Genomic DNA, 13,201 nt, shown 5'->3' on the forward strand with positions numbered 1-13,201 from the left:
TGTGCCGGAACATTAATGTAGTCACCTTTAACTTAAAGCTGCAGTGTGTCATTTCTAAGCCACAAGCGACACCAAATAGAATAGCAATATACATTAGGGGCTTTCGCACCGGATAGTTATCTAGGAACTTCTAGTTTTAACCACCAGGGTGGTTCCCTGAGAAATAATGGTTCCCATAGGAACGTTTTCCTGTTGCATTCGCCCCGCCAGTAGGAACTCTGAAGTGACGTAAGCCGCGCTTGTTGTTGGGACTTTTATTTTGACGGCGCTGAGAACGCCAGAGCCTGAGCAAACAAACAGTGCGCGCATTCTCCGTGTTCATTAGTTTACGATCTATCTAACAGTCCTAATACGTTATTGGATAAAATTGTTATACATAGAAAGTAGAGAGTAATGAAAAGTTATTAGCGTATGTCGTGTGGTTAATGTCCAGTGTTGCTAGCTGAGCAGAAATACATAATCATGTTTCGCTTGGTCTCCTCAAAGTTCTCCTCAGCGTAAAGGTTAAGAAGCCCATCTATCACTGTTTTCCACGTTCGTAGAGTTAGTTTCTGGAGTAAATATATAGGCTATAATCTGTGTTTACACATACTTTTCAAAAATGGCGGATGCCGGTGTTTTGCGTGCGTTCGGCCAATCAGCGTACACTAACGTCACGGATAGGTCCTATAGTGCTGGTTTAGACCCGACTCTGAAGTACAAGCTAAATTAGCTCCTCCAAAAGTTTATACCCCACAATTCTGACTTTATAACTTGCAATTGTGTGCTTGGAGCTTTTATAATAGCTTATAAAAGTTATAATAATATTGCGAGTTATAATAATAAATGTATCTTGAGCAGCAAATCAGCATTGTAATGATTTCTGAAGGATCATGTGACGCTGAAGACTGGAGGAACGATGCTGAAAATTCCGTTTTGACATTACATTTTAAAATATATTAACATAGAAAACAGGCATTTTAAATTGCAATAATATTTCACACTATTACTGTTTTTACAGTATTTTTGATCAAATAAATACATGTACTGACCCCAAACTTTTGAATGGTGGTGTTGTATGTACAAAAACACACTGAGCGTGAGTATATATAAAAGATTACAACTCAACTTGGATGAACTATCCCTTTAACACAATTCAATTTTACTTTTATTAAACATTTACAGAGCTCTAGCTTGACTCTTGTTAGCTCCATTGTTAACATGTTATTGAGGAACAAACTAGGTCATTTCTAGATCTGGGCCAAATTAAAGAGACAGAAAGCTAAAAAAAATGAATTATTTAAGCACTGTTTTAGTTCAGCTGGCATTATAGTTCACTTCATAGACAGATCAGCGAACTAGTAATAATCCTTTGATTATAACTGGGTAATGTTACAGCCGGACAGGCTTCGATATACTGAAGAAAAAGATTTCATGCACTAGTCCAGCAGTGATTTAAACATATTGGACAACATATGGCAGTCAATTACATAAAGTGGGGCAGCAAAGCCCTGGTTGTGCTGTATTTTGACGGTAGAGATCACAAACATTCTCAGCTTTCAGACACTAATGCTTTCCTTATGAACGTTTAGCTTTTCCTTTTAAAAGCCGTTAAATCGGCTTTTATCATTCCTGTGTGTTTTTCTGCAATAGGAAAATGTTAAATGTGCTGAACATGGAAGCATCATTCATTTTTAAATAAGACATCCATAATGGTGTTCACTAATGTGAGAGCACAAGGTTACTCCAGCATGAAATCTGTGCGTGACAGACAGCGAAGGTGTGTGTGTGTGTAGGAATGTACTCATGCTGTACCTTTAGGTTTATGTGCATGTGTGTAAAGCTTGGCTTATTTAGCCATCATAATAGAAGGTGAGCATCAGTGATCCTACTTGGGAGGACAGGTTAGAAAAAAAATGCAGATAAGCAATGAAATTCATTTAAATAACAAGGAATTCATTGCAAGATTCCAACTAAAATTAGGGCTGTCAATTTGTATTTTGATCAAATAAATGCAGCCTTGGTGAGCATAAGAGACTTCTTTCAAAAACATAAAAAAATATATGAATTATTCCAAACTTTTGACTGGTAGTGTATTAATATGATTTATTTTTAATAGACCGACAGCCCAAATAATTACATTACATTTTTTTAATTTTGCACAACTAAAAAACAAACAAAAAAAGCAAAATGACAGCAGATTCAAAGCTTAGAGCAGTTAATGTAATGCGTTTTGCGTTTAGCGTGGACAGACAGATTGCAGCAAGCCTGGTTTGGACATGCTGAAACTCTGAGGATATTGAACAGCTCTAGGCACAATCTCAGGGTTGCAATCTCATAACACTTTTTTGACAAGACCTGAATGCTGAAGTAAGTCGTTTGAGGCAAAACGCTAAACAAAGCTTTTGAGATATTGCTGGATAAAGGACATGCTTCATTGTTTATGGCAGCTATACAATTTAAACACAAATGAGGTTTTGTTAAGTTACACAGGTTCGGCGCGGTCATAGTGCTATTGGGGACAATTTACAAGATCCAATTATTCAGTTGCTATGAGTGTTGTAGAAAAGGTCTTCTTTCTTTGCAAAAAATCTCTCAAGTCAAGAAGTTGCAGATGCCAGCTGTACATCTACCAATCCCGATTGCATAACTCTCTTTTATACCATTTTACTGAGGCTGTCTGGCTTCTCTTTAAAGGTGGCATGCCAAAAAAAAAAAGTCAAAACAGCATATGACATTTAAATCGTACCATAGAGTAACTGGTGCATGTTTATACTCACTGTGTTTGTCTTGTACTAGTACATTCCATTCAGACCTATAGGCCTAACTGAGGTCGACAGTTCCCTACTTTTGTTTGCTATTCTACAAACATATACTATATCTCTAATAAAAATATACAATATTGTAATTTCCTTTCAGATGAAGCGCATTTTACTCAGACATATGCTCTATTTTGGATGTTATAAATGATGGCCAGCCAGGATTGGAAAGCCATGCGATATGAACTGTATGACTACAACAGGCTTTTTAAATGTTAAACTGAAGTCTAGGGACCCCCGGGGGCATTTTATAAAAAATAATCATAAATTTGTTATATATATACTCAAAGGTTTTACATTTAGTATTATACATTTACATTTATACATCATCTACATTTAACATACAATGGGTAGAAAATATTTAATATAAAGTAAATATTTATAGATTTTTCTTTTAATAATAAAAAAGCCAATTATAAAGATTTTCTTAAAAAAAAAATCCACTAAACATTTTTCTCACTGTAAAAATTGGTCTTTATATATTAAAATATATATCTACTTTTATATTTTGGTAAGACTATAAAAGTATATAAAACAATGACCAAAAAGTTGGACTAGAAACCTGTGAACTTAATCTTTAATCTTTGTCCCGCCAAAGATTTATTTTGATCTATTTTGATCATTTAATGTGACAAAACCAATAACGGAACAAAACAATCTGATACTGTATGTCAAAATGTCCTGTGCATTTAATCTTGGAGTGTAAATGCAAAAGAATAGACCTGCCACTTGTTCATGTAATGTGTTACTTTGTCCCTCAATGACTATAGTATAAACTATAGTATAAATTACCTAAGTGATTATTTTTTATTTCACGTATAATAGGATAAGTTAATATTGCAAACTGTTTCTTTGCATTTATTTTGGATTTATTATAAGTATACTGGGCTGGGTAAGGTACTTTGTTGATGACTGTGTTTGTCCGCCACCACCGAAGACCAGTTTTTCCCTGTACAGGGAAAAACCCTGTATAACTAAAATGTAGTAACATCAAATACAATCCTACACAATAATAATCAGTCTATAATGCATAACAACTATTTATGCAAATGAATAGACCTCCAAATAAACAGCATCTAATTGGTTCTTATATCTTGCCTATCAGCTAATGGTTTTTACACAGAGCATCGGTCTTACTTTGTGAATTCATTAGAAGAGCAGTTGTTGAAATGTGCCTTGAGTATTTATTCCATTTAAATGCATTAGATAACTCTTTTGTGTGGCATTTCTGTTGAAGATGCTTCTTAAAGATTATGAAATCCCATTAGCATGCAAACTCATGAAATGAACAGTCGCCTATACTGATGAAATAAATAAATACAATAATATACCCATGCATTAGCTAGAAGTAAATGACTTATTTTTTTAAATCCACATTACTGGCATACACAAATTGAACATGATTGTCTCTTTCTGCTGAAGTTAATGCAGACATGGAGCGGAAAGAGCAGAAATGCCGCAGGGAGCTCTCATATTTGAGCTGCAGTCAATCTAATATGACGTTTCATGTTCCACAGCTGCGCTCCTCACCTACAGATGCCGGTATACTGTAGTCATGGAAACAGAGCCATGGTTTTATTGTGCAACTCACAAAATGCTCATATTGGCCACATGAAATCAATATAATCACTGTCTATTTTTTCACTTGTCAAAACAGCAACAAGAGGCCTGTTGGACAGACTAAACATGTTGTTTTTGATTTACTGAGTACCCATGTGCTCAGCTGAACACATTGAAATAACTGAAACACAATGGTGGCTGGAGAAAGTAATATGGCCAAAAGCATAATGGCCTTGAGCGATGTAATGCTTTTATAAAAAGGCACCAATATAAAAATTACAGAACATCAAAACACCACATCCAAAAATGAGTTACATTTATTATTAGCAATAATATTATTATTTATAATAATACTCTAACAACAACATAACGAATACTAATAATAAGTAGCATTATTATTAATGCCAATAATAAATGTAACTATTTAATGGACATGGTGTCTTACTGATATTAACGTTGATACTGTCCATATTAACCGTAGACATTTTTTATTCCTAAAACATTTGTCTTCTTCCAGTGCTGAAATAGATTTTGAGTCCCAGATGTTCAGTGTAAAGACTGTAGTTTGCCTGTCTGGTTCATTAATTCATTAGACTGCTTACAGCTGCCAAGCCATGCAGCAACTCGAGACATTAGTATTGAATCCGGCTAATGTGTGGTCACAGGTGTGCGTTTACAATAACTTTGAGCTGATATTCAGAATTTAGAGTTGGAACTATAATAACTTTTTTTATAGCGCCTTTAAAGGAGCTTCTCAAAGCGTTTCACAAGGTAAAAATACAAGGAAAATACAACATAAATCAACAATAGTACATCGGTGTATTAAAACAATAAATCAACAATGTTACCGCAATTAACAGTAAGCTAATAAAATAAAATAAAAATACAAATTGTTACAACAAGAGACTAGGGCTGCACGATATGAGGAAAAGCTGCGATGTGCGATAACATTGTTTAATATTGCGATGACGATATGACTTGCGATAAATATTCAAATGTGAATGTTAGCTATACTGTTCCCATGTCTTAGTGCTTTAATAGGTTCTTTGCGTGATAGGTCAAACGTTTATTACCTGCCTGGTTCAGATTACATGATTTTAGCGCGATTTTGACACGATCCGTTTGACGTAGGGTGTCGTGGGGATTCGTAAACTACAACGGGCGTCGGGACGCAAGATTCGATCGTTTCATCTCGTATCTATGAAGTGTGTCATAGATAGTGGGCGACAACCTACGCGAGAGTGCGAGCAACAGTGAGTGTGTGTGTGCGCCAGTGAGCGAGTGTGAGTGAGTGCGAGTGAGTGAGTGAGTGTGTGTGTGTGCGCGAGTGAGTGTGTGTGTGTGCGTGCCTGAAAGTGAATGTGTGCATGTGACGGCACGCGATGACTGGTTGGAAAGCAACGTGTAGTCTGACATGTTTCTTGTCCATGACACGACAAGATTTTAGGAGTCAAAATCGTGTAATCTGACACAGTGACTATCATAACAGACACAAAAATCTTGTAATCTGAACCAGGCATTATTCATCGTGTCGAGCTGTCTGTTGCAATTTGTTCATCGCGTGAGTTCATATCGCGATGACGATGAAAATTCGATGTATCGTTCAGCCCTACAAGAGACTGTGTTTCCTGAATTTCAACAGTAAGTTGGTTCCACAACCTGGGAGCAGCTATAGAAAAAGCCCTGTCACCCATGGAATATAACTGTGCTTGATGGACAGCCAACAGGCCAGGCTGAGAAGAGCCAAGCGGAAATAAATAAAGACTGAAAAGTAACGGTCCTAAAATTGAGCCCTGAGGTATGCCAGTAGAAACTGGTCCAATATCATGTTTAGAATAGCCTATGCTTCAGGATGCTGTTCAGACCAGGGTTAGCTCTTAAGAGCGCTCTCTACGTGCAAGGTTATGAACGCTCTCCGCAATTCCACGCGTTTCCCAAAAATGCACTTAACAATGAACGCGCGAGAACGCATTCTACGTGCTACTTAAGAGTCGCTGTCCATTTGTCAAGTGCTGAAACGTCACCTTGTAGAATGGCTCGTAATTGTAGCACACGCTTGTATTTTGAAATGTTTTAACTAATCGTTTTCAACTGATGTGCATTTTCAATGAGGCCAATAATCTACAAAAGCACAAACCTACAAGTGTTTACCAGCAAACCTACACCAGCAAAATGGCTGAACCAAAAAAATCTAAGAAATACTCTATTTTTTTAAAAGAGGAGATTAATGTCATTTTAGAGCTATACAAACATTATTTTCAGCAGGTTTAAGGGAAGTCATACAATTAAACAAAAACTGAAAATCTGTGATTTTGCTAGAAAACTGACTGCAACTAGTGGCATTAGAAGATCAGGGAAGGAGGTCAGGAAGAAGTGGCAGGACTTTGCCAGCCTTGCTAAAAGGAAAAGGGCACTGCAGAGGACAACATTTAATAAAACAGGTGGTGCCCAATGAGTCCTCCCTTCTCACAGCAGAGGAAGAAAAGGCCTTGTCAGTGCTTGCCACAAGTGCTTCAGATGGCATTTGTGGTTGTATTGACATCCATGGAGGAGTAGGGGTAACACAGCTTGAGCCTGAGTCAGGTCCTTCATCAGTTTCATCTGCCATCTCCCAGCACCTACCATCTCCTAGTCCTCCAAACAACCCTCCCAGGCCTCAGCCTCCATCTTCTGTTGTCCAGACTGCAGCCACAACACCTCAGCAGTTTGAGAATGTTTGTAGTTGTTGTCAGGGCATATGAGAGTGTCCTTACTTAACAGGGAGGAATAAGATGAAGAGGTGGTGGAGGACTAGGAGGACAAAGATGTCATGGGACCACATGATGGCCAACCAATACATGGCTGGTTTTCGTGCATATCAGCAAGTCATTGTCAGATTTCTTCCTATTTTTCCCAGTCTTTGAAGCATATCACATCTTTTATTAATTTTTTTGTTCATTCGTTTAATTTTTATTAAAATTATTAGATTAAATTATTTCTATTTTTTGTTTTGTTTTCTGACCTTTTTAATTATTTTATTTATACATTCATTTAACAAAAAATAAATAATAATAATAAAGTAATAAAGTGTACAACAAAGTACAATCAAAACCTTATATTATAATCACATTGCATTTGAATAAAGTTAAAGGTGTAATCTGCCGGTTGTCCAGCAGGCGACCTCATAACTCTGTCTTCTTACGACGCACTTAGGGATTTACGATTACTCCAGAGCACTCGTAGATCTACGATGATTTTCAAGTGCTACTTAAGTTACGATGTTTTTGGGAAACCGACCGTAATATTAAGATCAGTCGTACGATCGTTTTTACGATCTACTTAGGCTTACGATGCTTTTGGGAAACGCAGCCCAGTTTGATTCTTTATTACATATTTACATACTAAAAAGGAAGAATGGACAAACATACCAAATGAAGGAACAATCCACAGGACAAAAACTACAAGTCATTCTATTTTCTCTGTTTTATCATTTAGTACAGTGGTGAAGTTTTGTCTTGGGGTAGAATTGAACTGTGGACTCATTCATCTTTAATGGGAACTCTAGCACAAACAGCCCTTTCTGTAGATGTCTCTCATGTTTTCCGACTGAACATCATCCCTGAACACACATTTTCTGAACTGGTTGGGGATGGGGACTGAATCATTCATGATAAAAGTGCACACGCGATAGCAGAAGGTAAAAATGTAATTAAATACTAGATGAGATTCTCTGATAAGCTTTGAAATAACTTCCGCTGAATAAAATAACGCTCCTATAATTTGATCCATGGGTACAAAATACACTGAAAAGGAACTGAAAAGAATTTCAGCCTTGAATACACCACAAAGCCGTGAGTACATAGAGTTTACGTGATGCTGTCTACATGAACTCTACAACATGTCACATTTAATTTTCCCACAGACAGGAAAGAACATTAACTGGATAAATTAATCAGACCAAACATCAGACAAACACAATCATGTTTCTGGACAACAAACACACTGGGTGGCCAATCAGTGACTGTGTTCAAACTGAGAGGCCAACTTGACTTCAGGTGCAGTTTATAGGAGTGTGTTTAATATTAGAAGCCTAAAGGAATGTTCTGGGTTCAATGCAAGTTATATCACTCGGCTTACCGACTTGTCCCACATTTCACAGTAATGCATTATGGATGATTCATAATGAATAAGGCATTCTGGGGGGTTAAACAACTGAAATGTGAAGCTTGTATTAAAATTACAGCATGTATATTAACTCTTCTGTACAAAAAGTATGTAACTGGAGCTGATGAAAGTTATCTATGTGATCCCTTTAATGCTAAGATTTCTTATGTGGATAAATTTGCCCTGTTGACTTCCATTAGAGCGATACTGTAAAAACAATTGTGCAAAATAATTTTCTTTTGCAGAATAGGCCTATCACAGATGCAATTTATAGTACTTAAATTGAAAGTGTAACTATCCTTTAAATCATAAATTCTCAACCAGGGGCCTCGGCAAACTTCCCCAATAGGTATTATTTAAAATTAGTTAAATCACAACCACTCACGGAATAGTTTTGCCATGTTTATGATAGGAGTTTAACGATTTCAGATTTTTTTAAGTCGACATTTATGTGATTAAAGTTGACGTCAATAATGAACAATAAGCCTAAATCTTAAAAAAAGCGGGTTACCTTATGCACAGCTATGGCATATGACACAGCGCTGCCCACAAGGCTATTGCTCCAACATAATAGCTTATTTTTATCAGTTCTTTTGTCTTTGGGTCGTTATAGTGAAGCTGTGGGTTTTAGTTACTAAGAAATATATGCTAGAACAGTTCAGTTTCTAAGCTATTTTATTGATAAATCACAGAACAGTGTTGACAATACATTTCTGCGCTACTGAATGTTTCTGTGTGCGTGCGATCTGCACGTGATGTGCGCGCTACTGTCTGTATAGTGTGTGCGTTACAATGCAGCAGTGCATTCGTTTAGAGCATGCATTTACCCGATTAATTTTGAGCATCCAGATGGTATAATCAAACCTATATTGTGGAGCGATCTCGTAGTATACATTGATTTGTCATTTTAACTGTTGGATACAGAGCGTAAAAGTGGACTTCAAAGATTTCTTATTCTGTTGCGCCCTCTCTAGCCTATGATCAGCGACTAGTCGATGTGAAGCTTAAAACATCATGGCAGAACATTAAAGTCGACTAGTCTGTGCAACCCCTAGTTGCAATGTTAATGTATTTGTTCTTGGCGGACTAGATTTGCTATGCATACTGCTGCTTCAGAGCAAGTATGGATTTGCTACTGCTAATAGATACACAGACATGATGCTGTGAGCATGCAAGATATGCTGCTGCTGCATGAATAGACATACATGTATCCTCTAGCAGATCTAGGCAGGTGGAGCTGGGGGAGGTGGAGGGTTTCAGAGGAACTCTGATAGCGCGATACAGCACTAGCCTACAGCAAACACTGAACCAGACTATTTAAATTGTTGAGCAAGCAATCTCATTGGCTGTAGAATCAGCAGAGGCCAATCAGCTTGTGCCATGCAGTAATGATGTGATTCCTTGCAGATTGCATGTAAAGGACCTATCAGCCTGCGCCCTCTAGAGTTTCATGACTGAACTAGAAATAAAAAAAAATGCAACAAAAAAAGAAAAGAAAAAAGATTTGGCTTATTTTTGAGTTTATGTATTTTTATAAAAACAGAAGTACCAGAGGTACATAGCTTACATATAGGAGGACCTTTGAATATTGTCTTGGACAAAGTCGGGCCTTGGAGTCAAAAAGGTTAAGAACCACTGCTTTAAGCAAACAATTAAACCAAGAAATGAACAGAACCAGTAAGAGTTTTATGATGTGATGTGACTTACTGCAGGTGGCATCAGCCTCATCTGATCCATCTGGACACTCAGGTTCTCCGTCACAACGCCAACGCCCAGGAACACACTGACCGTTAGCACACGCAAACTCTAAGGGTGCGCATGTGTTCTTCACTGCACATGGAGAAAGAAAGAGAGAGTTAAAAGCTTGTACAGAATAAAATTTCAAGACAGAATTCGCTCCGATTTCATCATGACTATCTTCATTTGTGTTTCGAATATGAATGAAAATCTAATGAGTTTGGAATGACATGAGAGTAAGTAAATTATGACAGAATTTTCATTTATCCTTTAAACAAAAATGTTGCTATACCTAATATTAATGCTAGAAAGCAAACGCACTTGCCAATTGTCGGTTTTTATAGACTATTTCACTTAAAAATCAAGTTGTGAAATTTTTTATAAAATGGAGGAGAGGAAAATGAAAGGTACAGTATGCATAAAAAACAGATTTACAGCTTTTATAATACTGCTGCACTCACTGATCAGAGCAGATGGAGCTGTATGCAATAGAGCATGGACAACAGTCTGGAGCCGCAGATATTATATGCAGAGACACTGCTCTCCACCTGCCGAGTTACTTACAAACTCTCACAGACCTTCAGTGGGCGGCAATCACAATACCCTAACACAACTCCACAAAACCTGTCGACAAACCTGAAGGATCCATGCGGCAATGCAGCATCATATTCTTTCCCCACAGCTCTGAAAGGCCTCCTATTGTCCTTGGACTCTGGTAAAGGCAATGCGTGGTGTGGGCCAGTAACCAACCAACAGGGACGCGTCTAATCAAACGGAATGCACCCGCAGCCCTCCCCGAATCGTCAAGCTGTGCATCTGACTCATCCGAGAATGTGTTTTTAACAGGAACATTACATCAGCAGCTCTCTCTTCTCCTTCACAACAGTAAACACCCGTTTATTGAGCAGATTGTAATCATGATAGACCCTTCGCTAAGCCCCACTTTGCTGCTGACCAATCCTACCTTAGCAACTGTTGCCGGTTGCTCTTTTTAATGCAAGTCTGAGGATCTGTGTGTTTGGACAGTTTAAAATTAAATTTGACAGGAATTACCTAAAAAAAAGTTGTTAGTCTGCTGTTTTTGTCCATGTTACTATGTAATTTTATATTATTTCAAAGAAAAACATCAGATAAAAATACCATGCCAAAAATTCCTTCCAGTCCACATAAAAGTAAATAATTTGGATTAACTAAATTGACACATTTTACTTAAAAATCACACTGTGCGCTGAAGTGTCTATTGTAACGCTTGTCTGAGTCGGAACTGTAAACAAGGAAAGCGGAGCTTAGCTTAGTTTTTTTCTATGACTACAGGCACAGCTGTTAAATTGGGAAATTGTACTATAAGCTGTTTAAAAAGAAAATTTTACTTTTTTTTTTTTTTTTTACAAAATGTGAGTTGTCAAAAACACCACCACAATGCTACACAATGCTGCTAGCTGAATTAAATCAACACTAAACTGAAGTGATCTGAATAACGACACTTAATTTTATTATTAATTAACTATCATTAATTATTATCAACTTCATAACTGATGAACTTCGCAAAATTGACATTGTTATTGAACTGAACTGAATCAACACTGAACTAAAATGAGCTGAATAATGAATGGTACACTGTAAAAATTAAACCGTGATTTTTACGGTAAAAAAACGGCAGCTGTGGTTGCCAGAACTTTACCGTCAAAAATACGGTAGCAACGTTATTGGTTTTACAGACTTAACTTAAAATTTACAGTAATAAACCGTATTTTATTATCTGATATAATGTGAATTTACCATCTTATTGAACTATTAATATCTGTTTTGTACCATTGTAATACACTGATAACCACCAATCACAGCAGTGATGAGAGTCACATGATCAATCAAAGCTCATCACAAGCAGCTCTTCCACAAGAAAGTTAATACTAATTTATAAAAGCTGCATAGTGTCATTCACACAAACATTAAACACCATCATGGTAACACATGAAATTTAAAAAATGCAATAAACATTAATTTAACAACATTAAATGTAACATAAAACCCTAATGTACATAACTGATTAGAAAAAATGAAAAAAAAAACTATGAAGAAACAGTTATTTCAACAAAAATCCATCAAATGTGAAGTGTCACACAGGGAATTGTGGGAATGCCAATTTACGGTTTTTCACTGTAAATTATACAATGAGTTGTTCTTTTTCACTTTCATAAACTGTAAATTTAACGGTATTTTACAGCAAAATTACATTAAATGTACCGTTAGATCTATCACAGTTATTTACCGTATATAGTACGGAAACTTTCTGTTAACCAATTAACAGTTTTTCACTGTAGCATTTTTACAGTCTTTTACCGTTAAAATTACGATCATTTTTTACAGTGTAGAGCTGCTTTACAACTGAAATTGAAGTTGTTTCATAATTGAATTTTGCATTAACACTCTTATTTTCCTGTTTATTACCGTGAAGCTGCTTTGAAACACTCTGTATTGTATAAAGCGCTATATAAATAAATGTGACTTGGGTTGACTATAGTATTGGATGTTTGCCAGGATGTTTCTTTGTAGTTGCCAAGGTGTTCTGCATGTTTTTTTTGCACAATGATGCATTTTTTCTTTGATATGGCTTGGATGTCTCCTTCAATAACATTTTATTTGTATTCCCCCACTGAAGCGAGGTGCGAGAGTAAAGAGAAAAAACGGAAAACGGAAAGAGCTGGACTAAAGTTATCTAGTGTTTCTTTTATGATAATTTATGCTCAGTTTTATCAGTCAACGACTAACAGCAATTGCAGGATTAGAGTGAACTAATTAGCAAAATTATGATGTTTATTAATAATGATAATGTTAAAAAAATGAAACACTGCACATGCGCACATGCCTGCACGCAGATGAAATTGTGATGCATTTAATTTCAGTGGGATGAAACTCTAATGGTTTGACGTTTCAAGGACAATGAGGACATCTGCACTAAGATT

At 36.6% G+C, this 13,201-nt stretch overlaps 1 protein-coding gene across 2 annotated transcripts in view; it reads right to left on the reverse strand.

The window, feature by feature from the left end:
* The window catches only part of LOC311292627 (low-density lipoprotein receptor-related protein 8-like), an 85,823-nt gene that overhangs the window by 48,690 nt on the left and 23,932 nt on the right, over positions 1 to 13,201 (reverse strand). For both annotated transcript variants that reach the window (XM_084412365.1, XM_084412364.1), the window contains exon 3: positions 10,209 to 10,331. In XM_084412365.1, the coding sequence (XP_084268491.1) occupies positions 10,209 to 10,331 (123 nt within the window). The remainder of the gene's footprint in view (positions 1 to 10,208; positions 10,332 to 13,201) is intronic.

Source organism: Rutilus rutilus, assembly GCF_951802725.1.
Source record: "Rutilus rutilus genome assembly, chromosome: 6".
Classification (NCBI taxonomy): Eukaryota; Metazoa; Chordata; class Actinopteri; order Cypriniformes; family Leuciscidae; genus Rutilus; species Rutilus rutilus.